Below are 26694 nucleotides of genomic sequence, written 5' to 3' on the forward strand. Positions count from 1 at the left end.
ACCTTATCTGTGCTGATGGTATCACGTAAGGGAAATGCTTTTTGATATCTTGTAACCATATCTTCTTGTCAACATTAATCCTTGGCACATAAAGGCCCCAATAAGTTGTCTGCATCCTTCATTCCACACCTTAGATTAGCTTTTAGTCACATTATTGTTTTGCTGCGGTGTTTTTTAGCCTCCTAAGTGCCAAGCTTTGTAAATACTTCATGAAATCACTTGTTGGTACTGAGGGCAGGTAGCATATTGTATACCTTCCCTAATACTCTGGTGAGATGTGACTAAAGCTGGGATTAGGCTGTCAGAACAAGTGACAAAATACAGTAAGAACTAAACAGCAGCCAAGAAAGCATCTGAGCCTGTGCACACATACACCGTGTTGTCTATTCCATAACCGCCTGAGCATGCTGGGATTTTATTCATTGACAATCTGGTTAATTGACAAAATATTCAGACTTATTAATAAAAAAAAAAAATCAAGTGTTCCCCTGTCATTCTGCACTCAATACCAAGGTGTTCTTTTGTTGTTTATTTGGTCCGAACTTGGGCCTGTGGGAGCATCTTCTAGTCCAGTGGTCCCCAAAAAGTGGACTGCCAGTTTTGCAAAACCACAACTCCAGCATGTTGGCTGTCCGGGCATGCTGGGAGTTTTGCTTTCGCAAAAGCTGACAGTCCACTTTTTGGGGGCCACTGGACTAGAAGATGCCATCGGCTGTCCGGGCATGCTGGGAGTTGTAGATTTGCAGTATAGATAGACATACCTTGCAGATGGAAAATACTGGTGTTACGCCGAGCGCTCCGGGTCCCCGCTCCTCCCCGGAGCGCTCGCTTCTCTCTCGCTACCGCAGCGCTCCGGGCAGCTCCACTGACCCGGTGCGCTGCGATACCGTCTCCAGCCGGGATGCGATTCGCGATGCGGGTAGCGCCCGCTCGCGATGCGCATCCCGGCTCCCGTACCTGACTCGCTCTCCGTCTGTCCTGTCCCGGCGCGCGCGGCCCCGCTCCCTAGGGCGCGCGCGCGCCGGGTCTCTGCGATTTAAAGGGCCACTGCGCCGCTGATTGGCGCAGTGGTTCCAATTAGTGTGTTCACCTGTGCACTCCCTATTTATACCTCACTTCCCCTTCACTCCCTCGCCGGATCTTGTTGCCATTGTGCCAGTGAAAGCGTTTCCTTGTGTGTTCCTAGCCTGTGTTCCAGACCTCCTGCCGTTGCCCCTGACTACGATTCTTGCTGCCTGCCCCGACCTTCTGCTACGTCCGACCTTGCTTCTGTCTACTCCCTTGTACCGCGCCTATCTTCAGCAGTCAGAGAGGTTGAGCCGTTGCTAGTGGATACGACCTGGTCACTACCGCCGCAGCAAGACCATCCCGCTTTGCGGCGGGCTCTGGTGAAAACCAGTAGTGACTTAGAACCGATCCACTAGCACGGTCCACGCCAATCCCTCTCTGGCACAGAGGATCCACTACCTGCCAGCCGGCATCGTGACAGTAGATCCGGCCATGGATCCCGCTGAAGTTCCTCTGCCAGTTGTCGCCGACCTCACCACGGTGGTCGCCCAGCAGTCACAACAGATAGCGCAACAAGGCCAACAGCTGTCTCAACTGACCGTGATGCTACAGCAGCTACTACCACAGCTTCAGCAATCATCTCCTCCGCCAGCTCCTGCACCTCCTCCGCAGCGAGTGGCCGCTTCTGGTCTACGACTATCCTTGCCGGATAAATTTGATGGGGACTCTAAATTCTGCCGTGGCTTTCTTTCCCAATGTTCCCTGCACTTGGAGATGATGTCGGACCAGTTCCCTACTGAGAGGTCTAAGGTGGCTTTCGTAGTCAGCCTTCTGTCTGGAAAAGCTCTGTCATGGGCCACACCGCTCTGGGACCGCAATGACCCCGTCACTGCCTCTATACACTCCTTCTTCTCAGAAATTCGAAGTGTCTTTGAGGAACCTGCCCGAGCCTCTTCTGCTGAGACTGCCCTGTTGAACCTGGTCCAGGGTAATTCTTCCGTTGGCGAGTACGCCGTACAATTCCGTACTCTTGCTTCAGAATTATCCTGGAATAATGAGGCCCTCTGCGCGACCTTTAAAAAAGGCCTATCCAGCAACATTAAAGATGTTCTGGCCGCACGAGAAATCCCTGCTAACCTACATGAACTCATCCATCTTGCCACTCGCATTGACATGCGTTTTTCCGAAAGGCGTCAGGAGCTCCGCCAGGATATGGACTTTGTTCGCACAAGACGTTTTTTCTCCCCGGCTCCTCTCTCCTCTGGTCCCCTGCAATCCGTTTCTGTGCCTCCCGCCGTGGAGGCTATGCAGGTCGACCGGTCTCGCCTGACACCTCAAGAGAGGACACGACGCCGCATGGAGAATCTCTGTCTGTACTGTGCCAGTACCGAACACTTCCTGAAGGATTGTCCTATCCGTCCTCCCCGCCTGGAAAGACGTACGCTGACTCCGCACAAAGGTGAGACAGTCCTTGATGTCTACTCTGCTTCTCCACGTCTTACTGTGCCTGTGCGGATATCTGCCTCTGCCTTCTCCTTCTCTACTATGGCCTTCTTGGATTCCGGATCTGCAGGAAATTTTATTTTGGCCTCTCTCGTCAACAGGTTCAACATCCCAGTGACCAGTCTCGCCAGACCCCTCTACATCAATTGTGTAAACAATGAAAGATTGGATTGTTCCATACGTTTCCGCACGGAGCCCCTTCTAATGTGCATCGGACCTCATCACGAGAAGATTGAATTTTTGGTCCTCCCCAATTGCACTTCCGAAATCCTCCTTGGACTACCCTGGCTTCAACTCCATTCCCCAACCCTGGATTGGTCCACTGGGGAGATCAAGAGTTGGGGGCCCTCTTGTTTCAAGAACTGCCTAAAACCGGTTCCCAGTACCCCTTGCCGTGACTCTGTGGTTCCCCCTGTAACCGGTCTCCCTAAGGCCTATATGGACTTTGCGGATGTTTTTTGCAAAAAACAAGCTGAGACTCTACCTCCTCACAGGCCTTATGATTGTCCTATTGACCTCCTCCCGGGCACTACTCCACCCCGGGGCAGAATCTATCCTCTGTCCGCCCCAGAGACTCTTGCTATGTCGGAGTACATCCAGGAAAATTTAAAAAAAGGCTTTATCCGTAAATCCTCCTCTCCTGCCGGAGCCGGATTTTTCTTTGTGTCCAAAAAAGATGGCTCTCTACGCCCTTGCATTGACTACCGCGGTCTTAATAAAATCACGATAAAGAACCGCTACCCTCTACCCCTCATCTCTGAACTCTTTGATCGCCTCCAAGGTGCCCACATCTTTACCAAACTGGACTTAAGAGGTGCTTATAATCTCATCCGCATCAGAGAGGGGGATGAATGGAAAACGGCATTTAACACTAGAGATGGACACTTTGAGTATCTGGTCATGCCCTTTGGCCTGTGCAACGCCCCTGCCGTCTTCCAAGACTTTGTTAATGAAATTTTTCGTGATCTCTTATACTCCTGTGTTGTTGTATATCTGGACGATATCCTGATTTTTTCTGCCAATCTAGAAGAACACCGCCAGCATGTCCGTATGGTTCTTCAGAGACTTCGTGACAATCAACTTTATGCCAAGATAGAGAAATGTCTGTTTGAATGCCAATCTCTTCCTTTCCTAGGATACTTGGTCTCTGGCCAGGGACTACAAATGGATCCAGACAAACTCTCTGCCGTCTTAGATTGGCCACGCCCCTCCGGACTCCGTGCTATCCAACGTTTTTTGGGGTTCGCCAATTATTACAGGCAATTTATTCCACATTTTTCTACCGTTGTGGCCCCTATCGTGGCTTTAACCAAAAAAAATGCCAATCCCAAGTCTTGGCCTCCTCAAGCGGAAGACGCCTTTAAACGGCTCAAGTCTGCCTTTTCTTCGGCTCCCGTGCTCTCCAGACCTGACCCATCTAAACCCTTCCTATTGGAGGTTGATGCCTCCTCTGTAGGAGCTGGAGCGGTCCTTCTACAAAAAAATTCTTCCGGGCATGCTGTTACTTGTGGTTTTTTTTCTAGGACCTTCTCTCCGGCGGAGAGGAACTACTCCATCGGGGATCGAGAGCTTCTAGCCATTAAATTAGCACTTGAGGAATGGAGGCATCTGCTGGAGGGATCAAGATTTCCTGTTATTATTTACACCGATCACAAGAACCTCTCCTATCTCCAGTCTGCCCAACGGCTGAATCCTCGCCAGGCCAGGTGGTCTCTGTTCTTTGCCCGATTTAATTTTGAAATTCACTTTCGGCCTGCCGATAAGAACATTAGGGCCGATGCTCTCTCTCGTTCCTCGGATGCCTCGGAAGTCGAACTCTCTCCGCAACACATCATTCCTCCTGACTGCCTGATCTCCACTTCTCCAGCCTCCATCAGGCAAACTCCTCCAGGAAAGACCTTCGTCTCTCCACGCCAACGCCTCGGAATCCTCAAATGGGGTCACTCCTCCCATCTCGCAGGTCATACAGGCATCAAGAAATCTGTGCAACTCATCTCTCGCTTCTATTGGTGGCCGACTCTGGAGACGGATGTCGTGGACTTTGTGCGAGCCTGCACTGTCTGTGCTCGGGATAAGACTCCTCGCCAGAAGCCCGCTGGTTTTCTTCATCCTCTGCCTGTCCCCGAACAGCCTTGGTCTCTGATTGGTATGGATTTTATTACAGACCTACCCCCATCCCGTGGCAACACTGTTGTTTGGGTGGTCGTTGATCGATTCTCCAAGATGGCACATTTCATCCCTCTTCCTGGTCTTCCTTCAGCGCCTCAGTTGGCTAAACAATTTTTTGTACACATTTTTCGTCTTCACGGGTTGCCCACACAAATAGTCTCGGATAGAGGCGTCCAATTCGTGTCAAAATTCTGGAGGGCTCTCTGTAAACAACTCAAGATTAAATTAAACTTTTCTTCTGCATATCATCCTCAATCCAATGGACAAGTAGAAAGAATTAACCAGGTCTTGGGTGATTATTTACGACATTTTGTTTCCTCCCGCCAGGATGATTGGGCAGATCTTCTACCATGGGCCGAATTCTCGTATAACTTTAGAGTCTCTGAATCTTCCTCCAAATCCCCATTTTTCGTGGTGTACGGCCGTCACCCTCTTCCCCCCCTCCCTACTCCCTTGCCCTCTGGTTTGCCCGCGGTAGATGAAGTGACTCGTGATCTTTCCACCATATGGAAAGAGACCCAAGTTTCTCTTTTACAGGCTTCATCTCGCATGAAAAAGTTTGCCGACAAGAAAAGAAGAGCTCCCCCCATTTTTGCTCCCGGAGACAAGGTATGGCTCTCCGCTAAATATGTCCGCTTTCGTGTCCCCAGTTACAAACTGGGTCCACGCTATCTTGGTCCCTTCAAAGTCTTGTGCCAAATTAATCCTGTCTCTTACAAACTTCTTCTTCCTCTTTCTCTCCGTATTCCTAATGCCTTTCATGTCTCTCTTCTTAAACCACTCATCATCAACCGTTTCTCTCCCAAATTAGTTTCTCCCACTCCTGTCTCCGGTTCTTCTGACGTTTTCTCAGTGAAAGAGATACTGGCCTCCAAGACGGTCAGAGGAAAAAAGTTCTTTTTGGTGGATTGGGAGGGCTGTGGACCTGAAGAGAGATCCTGGGAACCTGAGGACAACATCCTAGACAAAAGTCTGCTCCTCAGGTTCTCAGGCTCTAAGAAGAGGGGGAGACCCAAGGGGGGGGGGTACTGTTACGCCGAGCGCTCCGGGTCCCCGCTCCTCCCCGGAGCGCTCGCTTCTCTCTCGCTACCGCAGCGCTCCGGGCAGCTCCACTGACCCGGTGCGCTGCGATACCGTCTCCAGCCGGGATGCGATTCGCGATGCGGGTAGCGCCCGCTCGCGATGCGCATCCCGGCTCCCGTACCTGACTCGCTCTCCGTCTGTCCTGTCCCGGCGCGCGCGGCCCCGCTCCCTAGGGCGCGCGCGCGCCGGGTCTCTGCGATTTAAAGGGCCACTGCGCCGCTGATTGGCGCAGTGGTTCCAATTAGTGTGTTCACCTGTGCACTCCCTATTTATACCTCACTTCCCCTTCACTCCCTCGCCGGATCTTGTTGCCATTGTGCCAGTGAAAGCGTTTCCTTGTGTGTTCCTAGCCTGTGTTCCAGACCTCCTGCCGTTGCCCCTGACTACGATTCTTGCTGCCTGCCCCGACCTTCTGCTACGTCCGACCTTGCTTCTGTCTACTCCCTTGTACCGCGCCTATCTTCAGCAGTCAGAGAGGTTGAGCCGTTGCTAGTGGATACGACCTGGTCACTACCGCCGCAGCAAGACCATCCCGCTTTGCGGCGGGCTCTGGTGAAAACCAGTAGTGACTTAGAACCGATCCACTAGCACGGTCCACGCCAATCCCTCTCTGGCACAGAGGATCCACTACCTGCCAGCCGGCATCGTGACAACTGGTATGCTGGCCAGTATGCCAGTAATTTCCATCTGCAAGGTATGTCTATCAATTAGGGCACTTATATAAGAGCACTTATATCAGGTACAAGCACAATACCCCTGAGGAAGTTTCCAGGAGGTGATGGAACGCGTGGGGTTCCTTGTGGCCCCATCCCCATTGTACCACCACCACCTTCTTGGACACACTCAAGTCTGGGACGCTTGCCTCACATTGGGTTGTATTAGTTACCTTTACCTGACCATTATTTGAGTATCTTTACTTTTGTAGTCTTATGTTGTACCTATAGCTAAATTAATCTGTGCATGATCTAGTACATATATTCTCTATATTGCATTATTTTGTACCCAGTGATTCTGTATTTGGCTTGATTCTGTATTGTGCATTATCTTATATTGCATTTATACCTGATATTTAGTGATTGTTGTGTATTCGGTGTTTCTATTAGGACTTCTTTGGCCTTCATTATTAACATTTTCTAAATAATTGGTAATTTGCGTAGACTGGAGTGTACCCGGTATTTACTATCTTTAACATCTAAGGGACGGTGCCTCTTTCCAGGGGAGGGGGTTCATGGCCTCTCCTCTGAATTGTGCTTTGGCTCTTATGGGCCAGTTTTAACTGTTTTAACAATTTCCTTGTGTCTGTTTTTTACATGTCTGTCATTTAATTGTGCAATAAAGATCAATTATATTTGTATTACATTTATGGCGTGCTACTATATTTCAGTGTAGTTTTTTTCTCTTTGGAATTTGACGTTTTTCTCAATGAGTAGCACCCAGTGTACTTCTATATTGGATTGAGCCCCCCATTTTCATGTACATACAATATCAGACATGTCCATGGATCTGAAAGTAAGCAGCTGTACTTTTGTAATCCAGTAACAACTCCTTTAAAGAGTACATTTAATTTTGATGTGTCTAGCACCAATATTCGTCTCACAAATACCTTCTATATGTTGCTCACTTGGTTTGGAATCCTGAGCTTTGGAAGGGGCGTGCCCCCACTCTGCATGGTTCATCTTCCTCCCTGCTGTGCTGTGCTAGGCCTCTTCAGCTAATCACTGCCGGCTGCTCTGTAACCCCCTACTCTCTGTTTTCATGCTGCAGTCTGATAGGACAGGAGTGAGCACAGAGGAGTGCTAGTCCCGCCCTCACTTACTGGACTTTGTCCCTGTCTGTGCTTCAGCTGGGACAAAGATGATGCTTCTGCCAGACTGGATTATGTTCTGGATGGTATGGGGACCCCTAGTGGTGTTTTTTTTATAAGCCATTATTTCTATAAAAAGTAAATACATTTTTTTTATGAAGTATATTAGAAAGGTTAATGTTTTGCCAAGATGTACTCATTTAATAGTGCCCATTTAAGCCTGGCTGTGATTTTTGTTTCTCACACTGACCTACCATCAATGAACTGCAAAATAGTTTACAAGGAGAAGCATTATTAAAAATTAAGTAGTCAAAATTACACTGCGCAATTAATCTGAAATAGATTAAAAGGAGATGGAAAAGAGCACACGTGGCATTTCTTCACCACCTTTGAGCGTGGTATTTATGTGTTCTTTTGCCAAAGTACCATGAAAAGCAAGCGTAAAATACTTAATAGCTCTAAAATTCCTCGGAAAGATTAATGTTTTTTCTCCTGATGTTGACTTGTCTCTGTCTTTGCTGCTATAAGGCATTAATAATCATGATATAATGAAGCGTCATAATTGGAAACAAATTACGTTCCATGGGTGTAAGTAACTATAGGTGGTGCAGAGGGTGCTGTTGCACCTGGAGCCCCAGGGGCCCTAGAGGACACACTGCCCCATATGACCATACCTAATTTTATTGCTTTGAGGCCTTGGAGCATAAATGGAAACTAACACAAATGATATACAGGAGGGCCAGAAATATATACAATATGGAATAGACTGGAAGGGACTGGCAATCATGTGGCCTGGGTGCCTAAGGGGACAGCCTGTAGGCCATTTAACCTTTTGTGAAGATACAAGGTCAAAGGTAGCCTTATATGGTCTAATATGAGCTTAGATCTGATAGATCATGTATGTGTTGATATATGCAATTACAAAAAAAAAAAAAAAAGTGTTGGTATTGCCATCAGATCACAGCTTTTATTTTTCTATTGGAACATGTCATGGGCAACACTGATACTTTTCGTTAGGATTTTATGGGGCATGGAAGCTGAATAGACAAGTGGTCAGTTGCTTGTAGCCAAAATGCATTGGCGAGTGGTTACATGATTTTGCCAGCAAAATCCTGTATCCAATGGCTGCCACATAAAGCCAACTGCTCATGGGGCCTTACACTTAGTATAAGGTCACACAATGCAGAAGCAGTGCATCTTTTTGTGGTTTTGAAGTAGTCACAAAATGCTAATAAAATGATAATAGGGTGAACAAGCCATGACCACCACATTGGCTCCATAAGATGTCAATCATGACAACATGGAGGAACTGTCTCTAGTTATAACATAATCTATTGGACCAGGTATTGTGGATGTGATTGGCTGACATAATGATGATGCCTTAGACTGATTATGACGCATGATTGGTTAGTGGATTGATATCTCACCATTCAGGTTTTTTATTGAATTTGAATGTGTTATCCCCCTCCTGTGACATCACTAACAAAAGTCTTAAAAGACCAAACAACGTATTTTAGAACAGCTATTAGCTCAGAGCTCTGAGGAAGCTCTACAGAGTGAAACATGTCGGGGGGAGCTTGCTAGAGGGTGGCAGGTGCACTGCAGGCACCAGGTATTGCAGCTTTCATATCAAGTGTGGCAACATTTACATCCAGTATCCTGGTCATATGTGCTATCATACACGTTTATACATAATATTGTTAAAGGGGTACTCTACTGGAAAACTTTTTTTGTAAATCAACTGGTGCCAGAAAGTTAAACAGATTTGTAAATTACTTCTATTTAAAAATCTTAATCCTTCCAGTACTTCTCAGCTGTTGTATACCACAGAGGAAGTTCTTTTCTTTTTGAATTCCCTTTCTGTCTGACCACAGTGCTCTCTGCTGACACATCTGTCCATTTTAGGAACTTACCAGAGTAGGAGAAAATCCTCATAGCAAACCTATCCTGCTCTGGACAGTTCCTGACATGGACAGAGATGTCAGCAGAGAGCACTGTGGTCAGACAGAAAGGAAATTCAAAAAGAAAAGAACTTCCTGTGGAGAATACAGAAGCTGATAAGTACTGGAAGGATTAAGATTTTTAAATAGAAATAACTTACAAATCTATTTAACTTTCTGGCACCAGTTGATTAAAAAAAAGAATGTTTTTCAGACGAGTACCCCTTAATTTTCCTCTGGCAATATCGTTTTATTTTATATTGCTCACCATATACAGTATTTTCCTTTCATTTTAATCGGTGTACACTAATAAGAGTAATGTTTTAGTTGGCGCTATAAGGAGGGGTTTTTGTGCCCTAGGGGTACTCCAGTGAAAAACTTTTTTTTTTTAAATCAACTGGTGCCAGAAAGTTAAACAGATTTGTAAATTACTTCTATTAAAAATCTTAATCCTTCCAGTAATTATTTGCTGCTGAATACTACAGCAGAAATGATTTTCTTTTTGAAACACATAGCTTTCTGCTGACATCATGACCACAGTGCTATCTCCTGACATCATGACCACAGTGCTATCTGCTGACATCATGACCACAGTGCTATCTGCTGACATCATGACCACAGTGCTATCTCCTGACATCATGACCACAGTGCTATCTGCTGACATCATGACCACAGTGCTATCTGCTGACATCATGACCACAGTGCTATCTGCTGACATCATGACCACAGTGCTATCTGCTGACATCATGAGCACAGTGCTCTCTGCTGACACCACGAGCACAGTGCTCTCTGCTGACATCATGACCACAGTGCTATCTGCTTACATCATGACCACAGTGCTATCTGCTGACATCATGACCACAGTGCTATCTGCTGACATCATGACCACAGTGCTATCTGCTGACATCATGAGCACAGTGCTATCTGCTGACATCATGACCACAGTGCTATCTGCTGACATCATGAGCACAGTGCTCTCTGCTGACATCATGACCACAGTGCTATCTGCTTACATCATGACCACAGTGCTATCTGCTTACATCATGACCACAGTGCTATCTGCTGACATCATGACCACAGTGCTATCTGCTGACATCATGACCACAGTGCTATCTGCTGACATCATGACCACAGTGCTATCTGCTGACATCATGACCACAGTTCTATCTGCTGACATCATGACCACAGTGCTGTCTGCTGACATCATGAGCACAGTGCTCTCTGCTGACATCTCTGTCCATTTTAGGAAGTGTCCAGAGTAGGAGAAAATCCCCATAGCAAACATATGCTGCTCTGGACAGTTCCTAAAATGGACAGAGATGTCAGCAGAGAGCACTGTGCTCATGATGTCAGCAGACAGCTCTGTGTTTAAAAAAGAAAATAATTTCCACTCTAGTATTCAGCAGCTAATAAGTACTGGAAGGATTAAGATTTTTAATAGAAGCACCAGTTGATTAAAAAATAAATAAATAAAGTTTTCCACCGGAGTACCCCTTTAAGCATTTGTCATTCTAGTGTTGAGTATGGTGGATTTTTGTTTAGGAGCAGAACAACCTGTGCTCATTCCCCGCCATGTCCCTGTCAGTCCACCACTTAATCCTGTTCTCCACACTTTTCTTCAGCTGTCAGGTATGTCCCTATAGTCTCACATTGTCACCCAGGCCGTCAGCCCTTGTTTTCATATCCAGTAATCTGACAGTGCACAGGAAATAGTCTGGCGCCACTAGAGGAATTACAGCGGTGTGTGACTGTATGCCCTAAGGCCATGAGGTTTTTTCTAAGAATGCACATCCAGTCTTACAACAAAGTGCTTGTAGCTGCAGGCGGTGTATTTATAGAGTCCTGAGCCAGGTGCTTGTCAAAAAACCCCACACACGTAGGGCGTAGATCCTAGTGACAAATGACTGCACTTCTTATTGTTTTAGTGCCCAAACATGTCTGCTATATCTGCCGCGTAGTGTTACTGTACTAGTGATTGTGTCCTACAGCAGACAATGGAGAGATGAGGTTGTCGGAGGTAACAGAGCTGGCTTTTGTGTTGTACAATTCATCATATATTGATTGGCTGTGGGAATACCTATGTGTTAAAGGGGTATTCCAGGATTTTTTTTATTTTTTATTTGACTATGCTACAGGGGCTGTAAAGTTAGTGTAGTTCATAATATAGTGTCTGTACCTGTGTGTGACGGTTTTCTCACAATTCTTTGGTGATTTTCACCCCAATATTTATTTGTAACAGCATACAAAATGACTGTTGTCTCAGATTTTTCCCAGCTTGCAATGTGGCCAATACCTGACTAACTAGTCAGCTGATGACTGTCTGCTTCAATGGTTGGAGGGATAAATCTGCAACTAATGCAACAGCTGTAGGCACCATGATTGTAAATCACAGGTCTTTTGTTTCAATGGGTGGGGTGGTTGATGTGTGGGAGGGAGGAAAATGGAAATGTGGGATTTGTATTCAAAAAAAGAAAAGTCAAACAGGAAATACTAGTTCACAAACAGCTAGCCACAGTGTTATGGTAATCTCATGACATAGCCATTTAGCCCCAAGACAAGCGCAGATCCTTCCTAAGCATGTCCATTACTGTCTGCCAGGTACATACTAAAATCACCTTATGGGGGATAACCCCTTTAACATACCTTTGTTGCTGTATCTGAACATGCTGTTCCCCGATCAAATTTTTAGGTATAAAGTAGTTATCCAGGATAAGAAAAACAGCACTACCTCTGTCTTTAGTTTGTGAATGGAGTCCAGTTGCACTTCCACACACAACCTATGGATAAGTGTGGTGCTGTTTTTTGGAAGAATTCAGCTCTGTTTTTCTAATCCTGGATAAACCCCCTTCAACAATGATTTACCCCTAAAGCTCAAAACTTCCCATATACTAATAAATCAGATAAAGCAATGTATTCCAGCTCACTCCTGCATGTGCGTCCGGACTAGATTTGGACACATCCACATAGTATGCAAAGGAAAAGAATGTCCAGCGCTTACTCGTGAAAAAGGAACTTCTTTATTGAAACATCATAGTTGCCATGGGAAACGACACGGATTCAAATAACGTGACGCGTTTCGGACGAAACGCGTCACGTTATTTGAATCCGTGTCGTTTCCCATGGCAACTATGATGTTTCAACAAAGAAGTTCCTTTTTCACGAGTCAGCGCTGGACATTCTCTTCCTTTGCATACTAATAAATCAGAAACTTAAAAGTCAGTAACCAAGTGTTTGTTCGAGCATGGATACGTCAGCATCCTGTTTTGAGATTTTTCTGATGTATTCGTGCATTGGATGCCCAAAACATGATGTGAACATTCCCCTTAAAGGGGTACTCCACTGGAAAGCATTTTTTTTTTAATCAACTGGTGCCAGAAAGTTAAACAGATTTGTAAATTACTTCTATTAAAATCTTAATCCTTCCAGTACTTATCAGCTGCTTTTTTGAATTTCCTTTCTGTCTGACCACAGTGCTCTCTGCTGACACCTCTATCCATTTTAGGAACTGTCCAGAGCAGGAGAGGTTTGCTATGGGGATTTACTACTACTATGGACAGTTCCTAAAATGGAAAGAGGTGTCAGCAGAGAGCACTGTGGTCAGAAAGAAAGGAAATTCAAAACGAAAAGTACTTCCTGTGGTGCATACAGCAGCTGATAAGTACTGGAAGGATTAAGATTCTTAAATAGAACTAATTTACAAATATGTTTAACTTTCTTGCAACAGTTGATTTAAATTTTAAAAAAAATTCCTGTGGAGTACCCCTTTAAACTAATTTTTCTTTACCAATACAACCAAATGGAACAGTCTATATTATGGACAAGCCCCGGGTGCGCCTTACAAAGTGACCTCTCAACTATACGGAAACATGTTGGTCACCATATCCCATAATTTTACGAGGACTCTTGTGCGCACAGTAGTCACTGTGGTGTTCTAGGCTTATTTAACTATTCCTTAGGCTATGTTCACACGGTGACATTTTTTGTGCTTCCCCTTTTTTGCAGTTTTGCTGAATCCTTGTGAAATGTTTGTAGAATTTGTGCTGAATTTATGCTGAATATTGTTGCGCTCAACACACAGACTTTGAAAGGAATGCAGAGTCCCATTGACTTCATTGGACTCTACTGAGAAATTCTGCTAAAACAGGTTCAATGTTCAATATTTTTACAGAATCCAGAATGCAGAATTTCCACTGCAGAAAATTTGACGCCTGAATGGGACAGCGGAAATTCCACTCACCACAATGTTAAAGGGGTTATCCAGGAAAAAACTTTTTTTTTTAAATCGACTGGCTCCATAAAGTTAAACAGATTTGTAAATTACTTATCTTTATCCTTTCAGTACTTATGAGCTGCTGAAGTTGAGTTGTTCTTTTCTGTCTAAGTGCTCTCTGATGACACGCGTCTCGGGAAATGCCCAGTTTAGAAGTAAATCCCCATAGCAAACCTCTTCTACTCTGCGCAGTTCCCGAGACAAGCAGAGATGTCAGCAGAGAGCACTGTTGCCAGACAGAAAAGAACAACTCAACTTCAGCAGCTGATAATTATTGAAATGATTAAGATTTTTTAATAGTAAGTAATTTACAATTCTGTTTAACTTTCTGGAGCCAATTGATATAAAAAAAAAAAGTTTTTTCCTGGAATACCCCTTTAACTTCATGTAGCAAACTTTCCTCTGAATTTTGCATGGAAATTCTGCTGTGTGAACATAACCTTAAAGGAAGCTGTCAGCTGTATTTGTTGCTAAGAGCTGTAGACATCACTGGATAGTTATTATGGTATAAAAGCAGACTGTACGTTGTAAGCAAAATCCGCCTGGAAATTTCATAGTGTGGACAGGGCCTAACAGTCAGCAGATTGGAACAATAATAATTGGGTATTATCTTTCATGTACCCACTTTATTATAAGCAGCGAATGCTGGCAAGGCTGAATATTCTTGGTGTTAAATGTTCACATGTCAAAGCAGGTTCTTATGTATAGGATTTTGCATAGTTAAAGGAAAGTATTTTATTTTTTGGGGTAGTCGTCCGGTTCTGTTGGATCTTTAGGGCACAGCAGCTGATACATGTCATGATCAGATAATCCCCCGTCCTCTTTCCATTAGACGTGCCCCTACAAATCCTCTTTCCGGTGAAGATAAAGGGAGCAGTGAAGCGCATCTCACCTTCTACTAAGAATCTTGATTAGGATCAATGAAAGAAAAGATATTTCTTGTGTGACAAAGTCCTCAGATCAGATTATTTTTCATCATTCATCTATGAACGCAGCTTTTACGTTACAGAGATCACAGAGGACAGGGTTATGTGATGGTCAGCAGGCCGAGAACTAGGCCAGGATGAATTAGTGGAAGCTCTTCTGTCCAAAAGTTTACATTTTAAAGTGATATTACATGGAAATATTTTGTGATTTATAACACCAGGCAAGCAATGTCTTTCTGTAGCAGTGCTGCATTGGTGTTTACATAGTTACACGTCATCACCTGTCACGTCTCCTGAAACGTCTGCTTAGATAACATGAAATGACAATTCTGGAGAACCTCTGCATTGTGCTAATCCTCAGTTATTTCATCTAGAAATATATTAGTAAATTGACAACTGGACATTACCTTTCTCATTGCCTAATCAGACAATGCCAGTGTATGTAGAGACTATCACCCCAAGATATATCATTTACTAATATAGTGTTATCAGAAATTATACTGGCTTGAAATACCTCTCACAGGAAGTTGGGTAGTCTTTTCAGTCAGTATGGTGTTGTCTCAGCAACTTTCTACTCCTCCTATTCTTTCCCAACATGACGCATCAGTCTCAGTAGGCTTAGCTGGATCTTGTCTCTAAGCTCAAGGCCCATCCCCTGAGTGTTGTCACCACCATCTTTCTGTCACATACACATATATCTTTATTTAGACATTTAGAAAAGAATGAGACGTGTTTATTCCATTCTGCCTTGAACTGAGTAATTCCATAGGCCGAGGAGCAGACAGGAAATGAATACAGCAAATGCTGCAGATTTACAGACCTCAGAGCGATAGTCTGCAGTGTACTGAAATGCCCTGCAACAGCTCTGGGCAGGGAACTGGCAAGAGTGTTAAAGAGTTAGGGTAGTAAGCAGGGTAGGAGCGCTGGCTGAGGGAAAGCAATGCATTCTGGGAATTTTAGTATTGCTTAATCAGGAGCAGGACCTGCTCACTTAGCTATTCACGGGCCAAGATATGACACCGCTGCAGCCATTGAGGTCTTATCTCAGAAGCAGGCAGATATGTTGCACATGGGCAATGACTGGTGCCGATCCAAAACTGCATGTTATGTTCATCCTTCTGTAGGCGAAAATACAATCTTTTTAAGAAAACCAAAACATTAACTGTATCTTTGTAATTTGCAGGAGGAAATAAACTGAAGAATCAGCATTTTCGTCTTAACTGGGCATGGATCTCTATTGAGAAGGAGTACTATTTGGTGAATGAAGATGCCAAGCATTTAGAAGTTATCCTGAAGCGTAGAGGATATTTGGGAGAAACATCATTTGTCAGTAAGTAATGTCACTGATTGTATCATAGGAATCGTCATCTTTAACAGTATATAACAGTATAACTCTCATCATCTTCAATGACAATACAATATTTTGTTGCTGGTGGCACTTTATTATGTAAAGGGGAGATTTATCAGTAGATGTATACCATATGAGACCTGCCAACTCCCTCTGCTAACTGTGGTGCAACATTCTCTCCATTGAGACAATGAGAGTGCAACATGCAGGTCATCCTCCCAAGCTAACATGAACGGGAGTTTAGTGTCTGCCGGGGGGGGGGGGCGGGGGGGGGGGGGGCGCATTAAAGGAGGCATATAAAACGGAAAGCAATCCAGGCATATCAGGTGAGTACTGGAAAAAGCATTTTTTCTAGCTTTTTTCCTTTGTGTGGAAACTGCAGTTTTTCTCCTTTCACAGTTTTTTCTGTTACTTCCTCAACCTCTCTTTTTTTAACTGGCTTAAAAAATGCCAATGCAAAACCTGCATTTTGTTTTAATGGCATTTTTGCAGTCACATAGACTTCTATGGCAGAGAAACGCCAAGATTTTTTAGAAACAAGCTGCATAGTCTAAAAATTGCACACTGAGCCCAAAAACACTGGAAAAAAACAAAGACAAAAACGCCAAGTGGTTATGGCATTTCATAAATCCGTGTTGACTTGCAGCTAACTTCTGGTCCTGGTATTTTTCACCAAAAGAACACTGAGCTGCATTTGTAGTATTTCTTTGGGTGTTTCTGGGGAAAAAAAACATATGGAAACCAGCCTTAAAGGGGTATTCCGCCCCTAGACATGTTATCCCCTATCCAAAGGATAGGGGATAACATGTGTGATCTCGGAGGGTCCGGCCACTGGAATACCCCGCGATTCCTGTGCTGGCACTGTGGCATTCATGAACACGAAAGCCTGGGCTTCCGTGTTTGTAACGTCACGCCCCCTCCATTCATGTCTATGGAAGGGAACATGACAACTGTGTACTAGGCCTTATAGACATCCCATATTCTTTGGATAGGGGATAACATGTCTAGTGGCGGAGTATCCCTGTAAGGCTATGTGGTGGCCCAGTACAGGAGGTGTTGCCCCGTACCCTTGCTGCCCTGTCAGGCAGCCTCCTTCAGTGTCCCCAGGGCCCCTTGCACATGTTTCCCCCCCTATACAGGTCTCTTGGCTCTTAGCTCTTCTGCTAAGCTGAGGTGCAGTGCAGTTGTGCCTAGTGTGTGTGTCCAGAGTGTTGGAGGCAAGGCTGCCATCAGAAATTTTGGGGCCCCTTAAACAGCTTGTTGTAGTCTGGGCCCCCAACCGGAAACCCCCCCCCCCACTCCAGGACAACATATTTATTCTGTAGTGACTAAATAATGCCTCCATACTGTAAGGAAATAAAAGCCCCTATACACAGACAAGTATCACTAATAACACCGTTATACTAGGGACATATGATTCTACCACACCATGACCATACCTGACTAACACTGCTAAATTGTTACTTATTAAAAACCATTATACAAAAGATCAAGAACCCCTATATAGAGGTAGATTTGAGCAGGAGACAGGTGCTGCAGACCATGTAAGTCATTACCGGTACTTACTCACAGGGGGCGTCTTCTCTGATCGGAGTCGTTCACTTTTCTCTTTCTTCTCCATCTGTCCTGGGTCATCATGACTTGTGGGCTGCCGGCGCTTTAAATGAATGACTAGTGGGCTGCCGGCGCTTTAAATGAATGACTTGTGGGCCACCGGCGCTTTAAATGATTAAGTTGCAGGCCGCAGCGCTTTAAATGAATGACTTGCGGGCCGCCGGGAAGCTGTCACGTCCCCATGCAAGCGCTAAAAGCCTGGCTTTTAGCGCTTGCAGGGGGAGGTGACAGCTTCCGGCTTGCAACTTAAAGGAAAACTGTCAGATTGTGAGGTTTAGAGTAATATAGCTGCGCCTGGGGGTCATATATGATTAGTTCCTCGGGGGGGGGGGAGGGTGGATACCGTTAAATACTGTGGAACCGCCATAACTTGCAAAAAAAAACTTGCAGCCACCATCAATTCAAGTAAGCTAAAGTCACAGCTTTATGAGTCAAGTCAAGTCAGTCCCTGTCATTTGTCAAGTCAGCGTGGTCTACATTAAATTGTCCCAGCAACATGACTCTTCATTGCCCCCATGCCTAGCCCAGGGTGGTTTTAGGCTAAACCACCCCCTGGCATCACGAATACAACCACCCCCTGGCATCACCACCTGGCATCATTTAGGCTAAACCACCCCCTGGCATCACGAATATAATGCCATCTGCCCCTAGGGTAACAACATCTGCTCTCATCACACCCCGCTACCACAGCTACTTTTACCAAGTGGCCGTCTACTCGATTGGTGCCCATAACTGGCAGCGCTCTGCTCTTCTATAAGGAGCCATACTGTGTAGCTACAATTTAGGCTCCCACAACGCATTGCTCAATGATAACTGTACATCAATGGAATAGTACTCTTTAGTAAAAGTCATTACAAGTATATCACAGTATTTGCAAAGTTGCTCAACCTTTTTTTAGATCTTAACTTACTGCTCCAAAGCTGAGTTCTCCCCTAAAGCATCTATTCTGACACGTTCTATCTAGAGCTGCATCTCTATAGAGCAATCTCAATAGCCTTGGTCACAGAAAGGTTATTTCTAAAAACATGTCCTCTAGCTGAGTTATTTAGGGATCTAGGGAAACTGATATGACTTATATTCTGTGAATGACTATGGAGGAAGTTGTGTGTTGCTTAGGAATTTAATATTTAAAGGGGTATCCCCATCTAAGCTAACATATTTAAAGGGGTACTCCACTGGAAAACCTTTATCTTTTTTTTTTTATATCACCTGGTGCCAGAAAGTTAAACAGATTTGAAAATTACTTCTATTAAAAAATCTTAATCCTTCCAGCACTTATCAGCTGCTGCATACTGCATATGAAGTTCTTTTCTTTTTGAATTTCCTTTCTGTCTAACCACAGTGCTCTCTGCTGACACCTCTGTCCATGTCAGGAACTGTCCAGACCAGGAGCAAATCCCCATAGCAAACCCATCCTGCTCTGGAAAGTTCCTGACATGGGCAGAGGGGTCAGCAGAGAGCACTGTGGTCAGACAGAAATACAAAAAGAAAAGGGGTTCCTGTGGACTATAAAGTAGCTGATAAGTACTGGAAGGATTACGATTTTAAAATAGAAGTAATTTACAAATCTGTTTAACTTGCTGGCACCAGTTGATAAAAAAAATCCAGTGGAGTACCCCTTCAAACTTGTAGGGCCCGCCAAGGTAAATATTTTTGCATACAATACAATACAATTATTTTAAAACTTACAGTTCCTTAAATGGACAAAGATGTCAGCAGAGAGCACTGTGCTTGTGATGTCAGCAGAGAGCTCTGTGCTCATGATGTCAGCAGAGAGCTCTGTGCTCATGATGTCAGCAGAGAGCTCTGTGTTCCAAAAAGAAAATAATTTCCTCTGTAGTATTCAGCAGCTAATAAGGACTGGAAGGATTAAGATTTTTAAATAGAAGTAATTTGCAAATCTGTTTAACTTTCTGTCTCCAGTTGATTAAAAAAAAAAAAGTTTTCCTCCAGAGTATCCCTTTAATATGTGTAACATATGGATGAACCCGGAGGTCCAATCATTGGGACCCCCATAATCATGATCATGAACTTCTAAACTCCCCCAAGTGGTGGTAACATGAAACACCCCCTGCCTCCCCGCTGTACAGATCTCTCCCAGGAACCCCTGTAATGAACCCATATTCTAGTGTAAATGTCAGTGGTCCGCAAAGTCAACTATAAGTGATTTAGTGATATCTTAAATTATTAGCTGCTGCCATAATGGATTATCAACTAATGAAAGCAAAAAAACAGCAACGCACGCAATTCCCTGCTGTGAAGAGTGTAAACCAAGCCCAAAGGTAGAAAAGCTACAACAAAGGCCATCATGACATAAGCGCTTGTCAGCCATGCTGCCTGGAGCTGATTTCATCAAGTTGTAACAAACCCCGGAGCCCCCCCTTATTCTGACTACTGTTCTGCTTTTCAGTCTGTTGGCAGCTCGAGTTGATACGAGAGGTGTTGAAAACAAATCACTCTCCAATGAGCCAAATGGTAAAAATGAGCGCACTATCGTGTTCTACAGACCGGCGTTTATTTCTGGCTACTGCTGTGTGTTTTTGATCACATGCTGTTAACAGGATAACACACACCCAAAAAAAAAAGGGAAAGCTCGGATTATCCTCAGAGGATAATAATGGTGACTATACAAACGTGCCGTTGTCCCCCACAGTTTATAGGGCACCAGATTCACCGACAGGGCACCAACAGCGAAAAAACGCCAAAGACAAAATTGCCAAGTGGATTTGGCGTTTCATAAATTCCTATTGACTTGCAGCTAACTTCTGGCTGCATTGTTTTTCCACTGAAAAAACGCAGTGCGACATTTGTACAGCAACATTCTGTTTGTGAATTCAGCTGTAATGTGCCACAATATCTGATACTATAAGTCCCCCTGTACATGGCCATATTAGGAATTCGTAGGACTGCCTACAATGCATGCTCCATTGGATATAGTGGCCCTGATTTACTAACAGTGGAGTGGAGTTTTCTTTGTGAGTTTATTTTTTTTTCCCAACAAATATTTTTCCACGGTATTTACTAAGGTTTCCCTACATCTTTTATTTTATTTTTTTTACAGATGCTCTGATCTGTTGGGTTTTCCAGAGCTTAAATCCACCACATTTTCTGTGGAAACCTTAGTACCTTATATACTCGAGTATAAGTCGACCCGAATATAAGCCGAGGCCCCTAATTTTACCCCAAAATCCCAGGAAAAGTTATTGACTCGACTATAAGCCTAGGGTGGGAAATACATCATCCCCCCATGTAATCATCCAGACCCGTCATCATCCCCCCCTTCATCATCACCGCCTGTCAATCCCTTCATCAGTGGTCTTCAACCTGCGGACCTCCAGATGTTGCAGAGTTCACTCGAGTATAAGCCAAGGGGGGGCATTTTCGAAAATGTATTTAATAAAAAAAAAAAAAGATTGCCAAGTGCTTGAGGGATTATATGACCAGAGATAGAGCCTGGAGCTCAGGAAACCTGCACAGCGGAGATACTGGGACAATGCATTTTATTATATAGTGAGGCCACATTGATTTACACTTCACTCGTTCTCCTTCTTATGTGTAAACCTTTGCCAGAAATTCCAGGGGTCATATAAAGATGACAGTTCTATAAAAATAACTTTGTGTCACCGGGTAGCTGGCGGCGCATTTATTAATGAGTATCCATTGCATTTTATTTTCCAAATCATGACAAAAAATGTATTTACAGATGTTACAGATATGAACATACAGTCATGGCCGTAAATGTTGGCACCCCTGAAATGTTTCTAGAAAATGAAGTATTTCTCACAGAAAAGGATTGCAGTAACACATGTTTTGCTATACACATGTTTATTCCCTTTGTGTGTATTGTAACTAAACCAAAAAAAGGAAGGGAAAAAAACAAATTGGACATAATGTCACACCAAACTCCAAAAATGGGCTGGACAAAATTATTGGCACCCTTAACTTAATATTTGGTTGCACACCCTTTGGGTTAAAAAAACCTGAAATAAGTCGCTTCGTATAACCATCGATAAGCTTCTTACACCTCTCAGCCGGAATGTTGGACCACTCTTCCTTTGTAAACTGCTCCAGGTCTCTCTTATTGGAAGGCGCTTTTTCCCAACAGCAATTTTAAGATCTCTCCACAGGTGTTCAATGGGATTTATATCTGGACTCATTGCTGCCACTTCAGCACCCTCCAGCGCTTTGTTGCCATCCATTTCTGGGTGCTTTTTGACGTATGTTTGGGGTCATTGTCCTGCTCGAAGACCCAAGATCTCGGACACAAACCCAGCTTTCTAACACTGGGCTGTACAGTGCAACTCAAAATCCGTTGGTAATCCTCAGATTTCATGATGCCTTGCACACATTCAAGGCACCTAGTGCCAGAGGAAGCAAAACAACCCCAAAACATAATTGAACCTCCACCATATTTCACTGTAGGTACTGTGTTCTTTTCTCTGTAGTAGAAGTCAAAGGTAAGGGTCGGCACTCGCACTTCCTCGCTGTGCTCGTGGATACAAGTAACGGTAATTGGAAGAAAATCCCGGCACTCGCTGTTATCTGCTTAGTGAAAGTGTGTTTATTAACACAAGGTTATGTACAACATATGACGCGTTTCGGCCAGAGCCTTGCTCAGACTGACATGTCAGTCTGAGCAAAGTTCTGGCCGAAACGCGTCATATGTTGTACATCACCTTTGTGTTAATAAACACACTTTCACTAAGCAGATAACAGCGAGTGCCGGGATTTTCTTCTTTTCTCTGTAGGCCTCATTCCATTTTTGGTAAACAGTAGAATGATGTGCTTTACCAAAAAGCTCTATCTTGGTCTCATCTGTCCTAAGACATTTTCCCAGTAGGATTTTGGCTTACTCAAGTTCACTTTGGCAAAGTCTTGCTTTTTTATGTCTTTGTGTCAGCAGTGGGGTCCTCCTGGGTCTCCTGTCATAGTGTTTAATTTCATTTAAATGTCGATGGATAGTTTGCGTTGACACTGATGGTTCCTGAGCCTGCAGGACAGCTTGAATATCTTTGGAACTTGTTTGGGGCTGCTTATCCACCATCCGGACTATCCTGCGTTGACACCTTTTATCAATTTATCTCTTCCGCCCATTCCCAGGGAGATTAACTACAGTGCCATGGGTTGCAAACTTCTTGATAATGTTGCGCACTGTGGACAAAGGCAAATCTAGATCTCTGGAGATGGGCTTGTAATCTTGAGATTGTTGATATTTTCCCACAATTTTGGTTCTCAAGTCCTCAGACAGTTATCTTCTCCTCTTTCTGTTGTCCATGCTTAGTGTGGCACACACAGACACACAATGGAAAGACTAAGTGAACTTCTCTCCTTTTTATCTGCTTTCAGGTGTGATTTTTATATTGCCCACACCTGTTACTTGCCCCAGGTGAGTTTAAAGGGGTATTCCAGGCCAAAACTTTTTTATATATATCAACTGGCTCCGGAAAGTTAAACAGATTTGTAAATTACTTCTATTAAAAAAATCTTCCAATAGTTATTAGCTTCTGAAGTTGAGTTGTTGTTTTCTGTCTAACTGCTCTCTGATGACTCATGTCCCGTGAGCTGTGCAGTTCCTATGGGGATATTTTCCCATCATGCACAGCTCTCGGGACGTGACATCATCATTGAGCAGTTAGACAGAAAACTTCAGAAGCTAATAACTATTGGAAGGATTAATATTTTTTTATAGAAGTAATTTACAAATCTGTTAACTTTCCGGAGCCAGTTGATATATATAAAAAAAAGGTTTTGCCTGGAATACCCCTTTAAAGGAGCATCACATGCTTGACACAATCTTATTTTTCCACAATTTTAAAAGGGTGCCAATCATTTTGTCCAGCCCATTTTTGGAGTTTGGTGTGACATTATGTCCAATTAGCTTTTTTTCCTCCCTTTTTTGGTTTAGTTCCAATACACACAAAGGGAATAAATAAACATGTGTATAGCAAAACATGTGTTACTGCAATCCTTTTCTGTGAGAAATACTTCATTTTCTAGAAAAATTTCAGGGGTGCCAACATTTATGGCCATGACTGTACATACAATCACGTATTGAGAACCATGGACCAGATTTCATAATTTTGACATATAGAGCACATTCAGTATATGATTTATATATATATATATATATATATATATATATATATATATATATATATATTATATGTATAACACAATGTAGAAGTATAGAGCAAAATTTATAAACATTGATCATCAAAATGTCACACACTTTTTGCACAAACAGCATGGTTTTTGCTAATTTAGCGGCTTTTTGCCCTTCTTATCTCGTTTACCCAATGGGTAAGGCTTATTGTAAATAGGCGTGATCTCGCAGGGAGAAGGCATGGTCACCTACTTGCTGAATTTACTTCAGAATACGTCTGCTTGCATTTCAGTGAAGCCACAAGGGGCATCTTTAGGGTATGTTCACAAGGCAAAATTTCCATTTAAAATCCGACAAAAAAATTGAGCTTGTAAATTCTGCTACGCAAAGTTAACATTGTAGTGACTGGAATTTCTGCTTTCCCATTTAGGGTAGGGTCACACATAGTGTATACACTGCGTATTTGATGCTGCATATTTCAGTGCTAGCAGAGTCTGTAGTTGTTTATTATCACTCACATAGAGGGAGATTTATCAAAACCTGTCCAGAGGAAAATTTACTGAGTTACCCATAGCAACCAATCAGATCGCTTCTTTCATTTTTCACAGGCCTTTTCAAAAATGAAAGAAGCGATCTGATTGGTTGCTATGGGCAACTCAGCAACATTTCCTCTGGACAGGTTTCGATAAATCTCTCCTATAGACTTTGCTATCACAGTAATACGCTGCGTATACACTACGTGTGACCCTACCCTCACATGGCAAATTTTCCTCTATGGAATTTGGGCTGTGGGAATTCCGGATTCTGCAAAAAGAATGAACATGTCAGTTCTTTTTTTCAGAATTCTGCACTAAAGTCAATGGGACCCTGAATTCAGTAGGTTGAGCGCAAGAAATTTTGCACAAATTCTGCGCACACCCAGCAAAACGCCAAATAATAATTCACCGCCAGATTAGCAAAATGGAATCTGAGCGGAAGCATGGAAATCCTGCTGTGTGAACACAGCCTCAGATGCACCAGAATTTATGTCAAGGCGTGCCCATGTGCTGGCGCGGGATTCCTTTAGTTAACATGGCCGCCCATTGAGTTAAATAACTATGGGCTCAACACTACATGTACGACATGGTGGATTTGTCTGTGGCATAGAATGACAGCACATGTGAATCCACTCCTTCATATACCTTTCTGGCATTTTATTTATTTTTTTGCATTTATTATGTACTTGATGCTGTGGCCAAATTGATGTCATGTTTTGGGCCTTCACCGCAAGCGTATGGATACCATAACAAAGGTATTCAGTCGTATTTGGCGGCATAGCCATAGGCTATAAAGGACCACGCATAGTCTCATGGGGAAGATTTATCAAAACCTGTGCAGAGGAAGAGTGGTGCAGTTGCCCATAGCAACCAATCAGATCGCTTCTTTCATTTTTCAGAGGCCTCTTCAAAAATGAAAGAAACTATGGGGGAGATTTATCAAGTCCTATCCAGAGGAAAAGTTGCCCAGTTGCCCATAGCAACCAATCAGATCGCTTCTTTCAGTTTGCAGAGGCCTTGTTGAAAATGAAAGAAGCGATCTGATTGGTTTCTATTGGCAACTGGGCAACTTTCCCTCTGGACAGATTTTGATAAATCTCCCCCTATGTGATTGGTTGCTATGGGCAACTGCACCACTCTTCATCTACACAGGTTTTGATAAATCTCCCCGCATGGTATGAAATGTATACTAGCAAAAAATAGAGCAATTACGGTATATTCACAATTAGGCTACTTGGTCCATTATCACCTATGGCTACACTGTTGTATACATTGGGATATCTTTTTAAAGATATCCAAATGTGTACTGGCAGTGAAGCCCCTAAACCTGATGTAAGGGGGTCCTGAGGTATGTGCTGATGTGTTTTAGTGATGGCTGTCTTTTGTATAAAGCAGTGTTTTCCAACCAAGGTGCCTCCAGCCGTTGCAAAAGTACAACTAATTTTGCAACAGCTGGAGGCACTTCAGTTGAAAAAACACTGATTAAAGGCTAAAATGAGAATATTCCCTTAGTTCTGTTTGCAATATAAAGCTTGAGGTATAGTAAAGAGTAACATCTGATATACGATCCTATATACTAAGCAAAGTTCTCACTAAACACAGATTATCTGTGTGATACGGCCGTGAGCCCATAGAATTCTACATGTACATCCATTGTCACTACCTGTTTCTGCTTCCTAATAAAATTATGATGAATAAATCCCCGTAATGGTCCATTAAGCTTCTCTCACATTCCTAACATTTCTCAATGGCTTCTCCTACAGGTATTGGCACCGTAGATGGGACCGCAGAAAAGGACAAGGACTTTAGAGGAAAGGCCCAGAAACAAGTTCAGTTTAACCCCGGGCAGACCACGGCAACATGGAGAGTGCGGATCTTGACTGATGGGGAATACGAAGAGTCAGAAACCTTCCAGATCGTTCTGTCAGAGCCCGTCATGGCAGCCTTGGAATTCCCAGAAGTGACAACAGTGGAGATTATCGACCCTGGAGATGGTACGGTCAATGACTATATATATATATATTTTTCATTTTCTGTCGGTATACAGGGAAATATCTTAATGGAAAATCTGAAATAAAGGCTTTATTTCTACTACTGTAACAATGCAGGAGAAATGAAGCATTACAGAGTTCTCAACAATTTCTCTGTGTACTACACATCAATAGAGAAAAGGGAACGAGCGCTCACCATTCCTGTAGTTCCTTCATCTTTCTTGAACGTGCAGGGAGGACAGGATATCCATGCAGGGGCACTCACAGACTAACGACCGTATTCGTGTACAGCCGTGCACTTCTTCCGGCCTTCCGTGCACATTAGCTCTATATTATTAGAAGTAGCTCCGGCCGTTGACATGTGCGTGAGTTCCTCGGCTCCACCAAGATGCTATTACT

The 26694-nt window shown here is 43.7% G+C and overlaps 1 protein-coding gene across 1 annotated transcript in view; it reads left to right on the forward strand.

The window, feature by feature from the left end:
• Positions 1–26694, forward strand: part of FREM2 (FRAS1 related extracellular matrix 2) — a 241715-nt gene that overhangs the window by 87003 nt on the left and 128018 nt on the right. Inside the window, exons 3-4 of the mRNA XM_056561961.1 lie at positions 15887–16033; positions 26068–26298. Of these exons, the coding sequence (XP_056417936.1) occupies positions 15887–16033; positions 26068–26298 (378 nt within the window). The remainder of the gene's footprint in view (positions 1–15886; positions 16034–26067; positions 26299–26694) is intronic.

The sequence above is a fragment of the Hyla sarda genome, chromosome 2, assembly GCF_029499605.1.
Source record: "Hyla sarda isolate aHylSar1 chromosome 2, aHylSar1.hap1, whole genome shotgun sequence".
NCBI classification, from domain to species: domain Eukaryota; kingdom Metazoa; phylum Chordata; class Amphibia; order Anura; family Hylidae; genus Hyla; species Hyla sarda.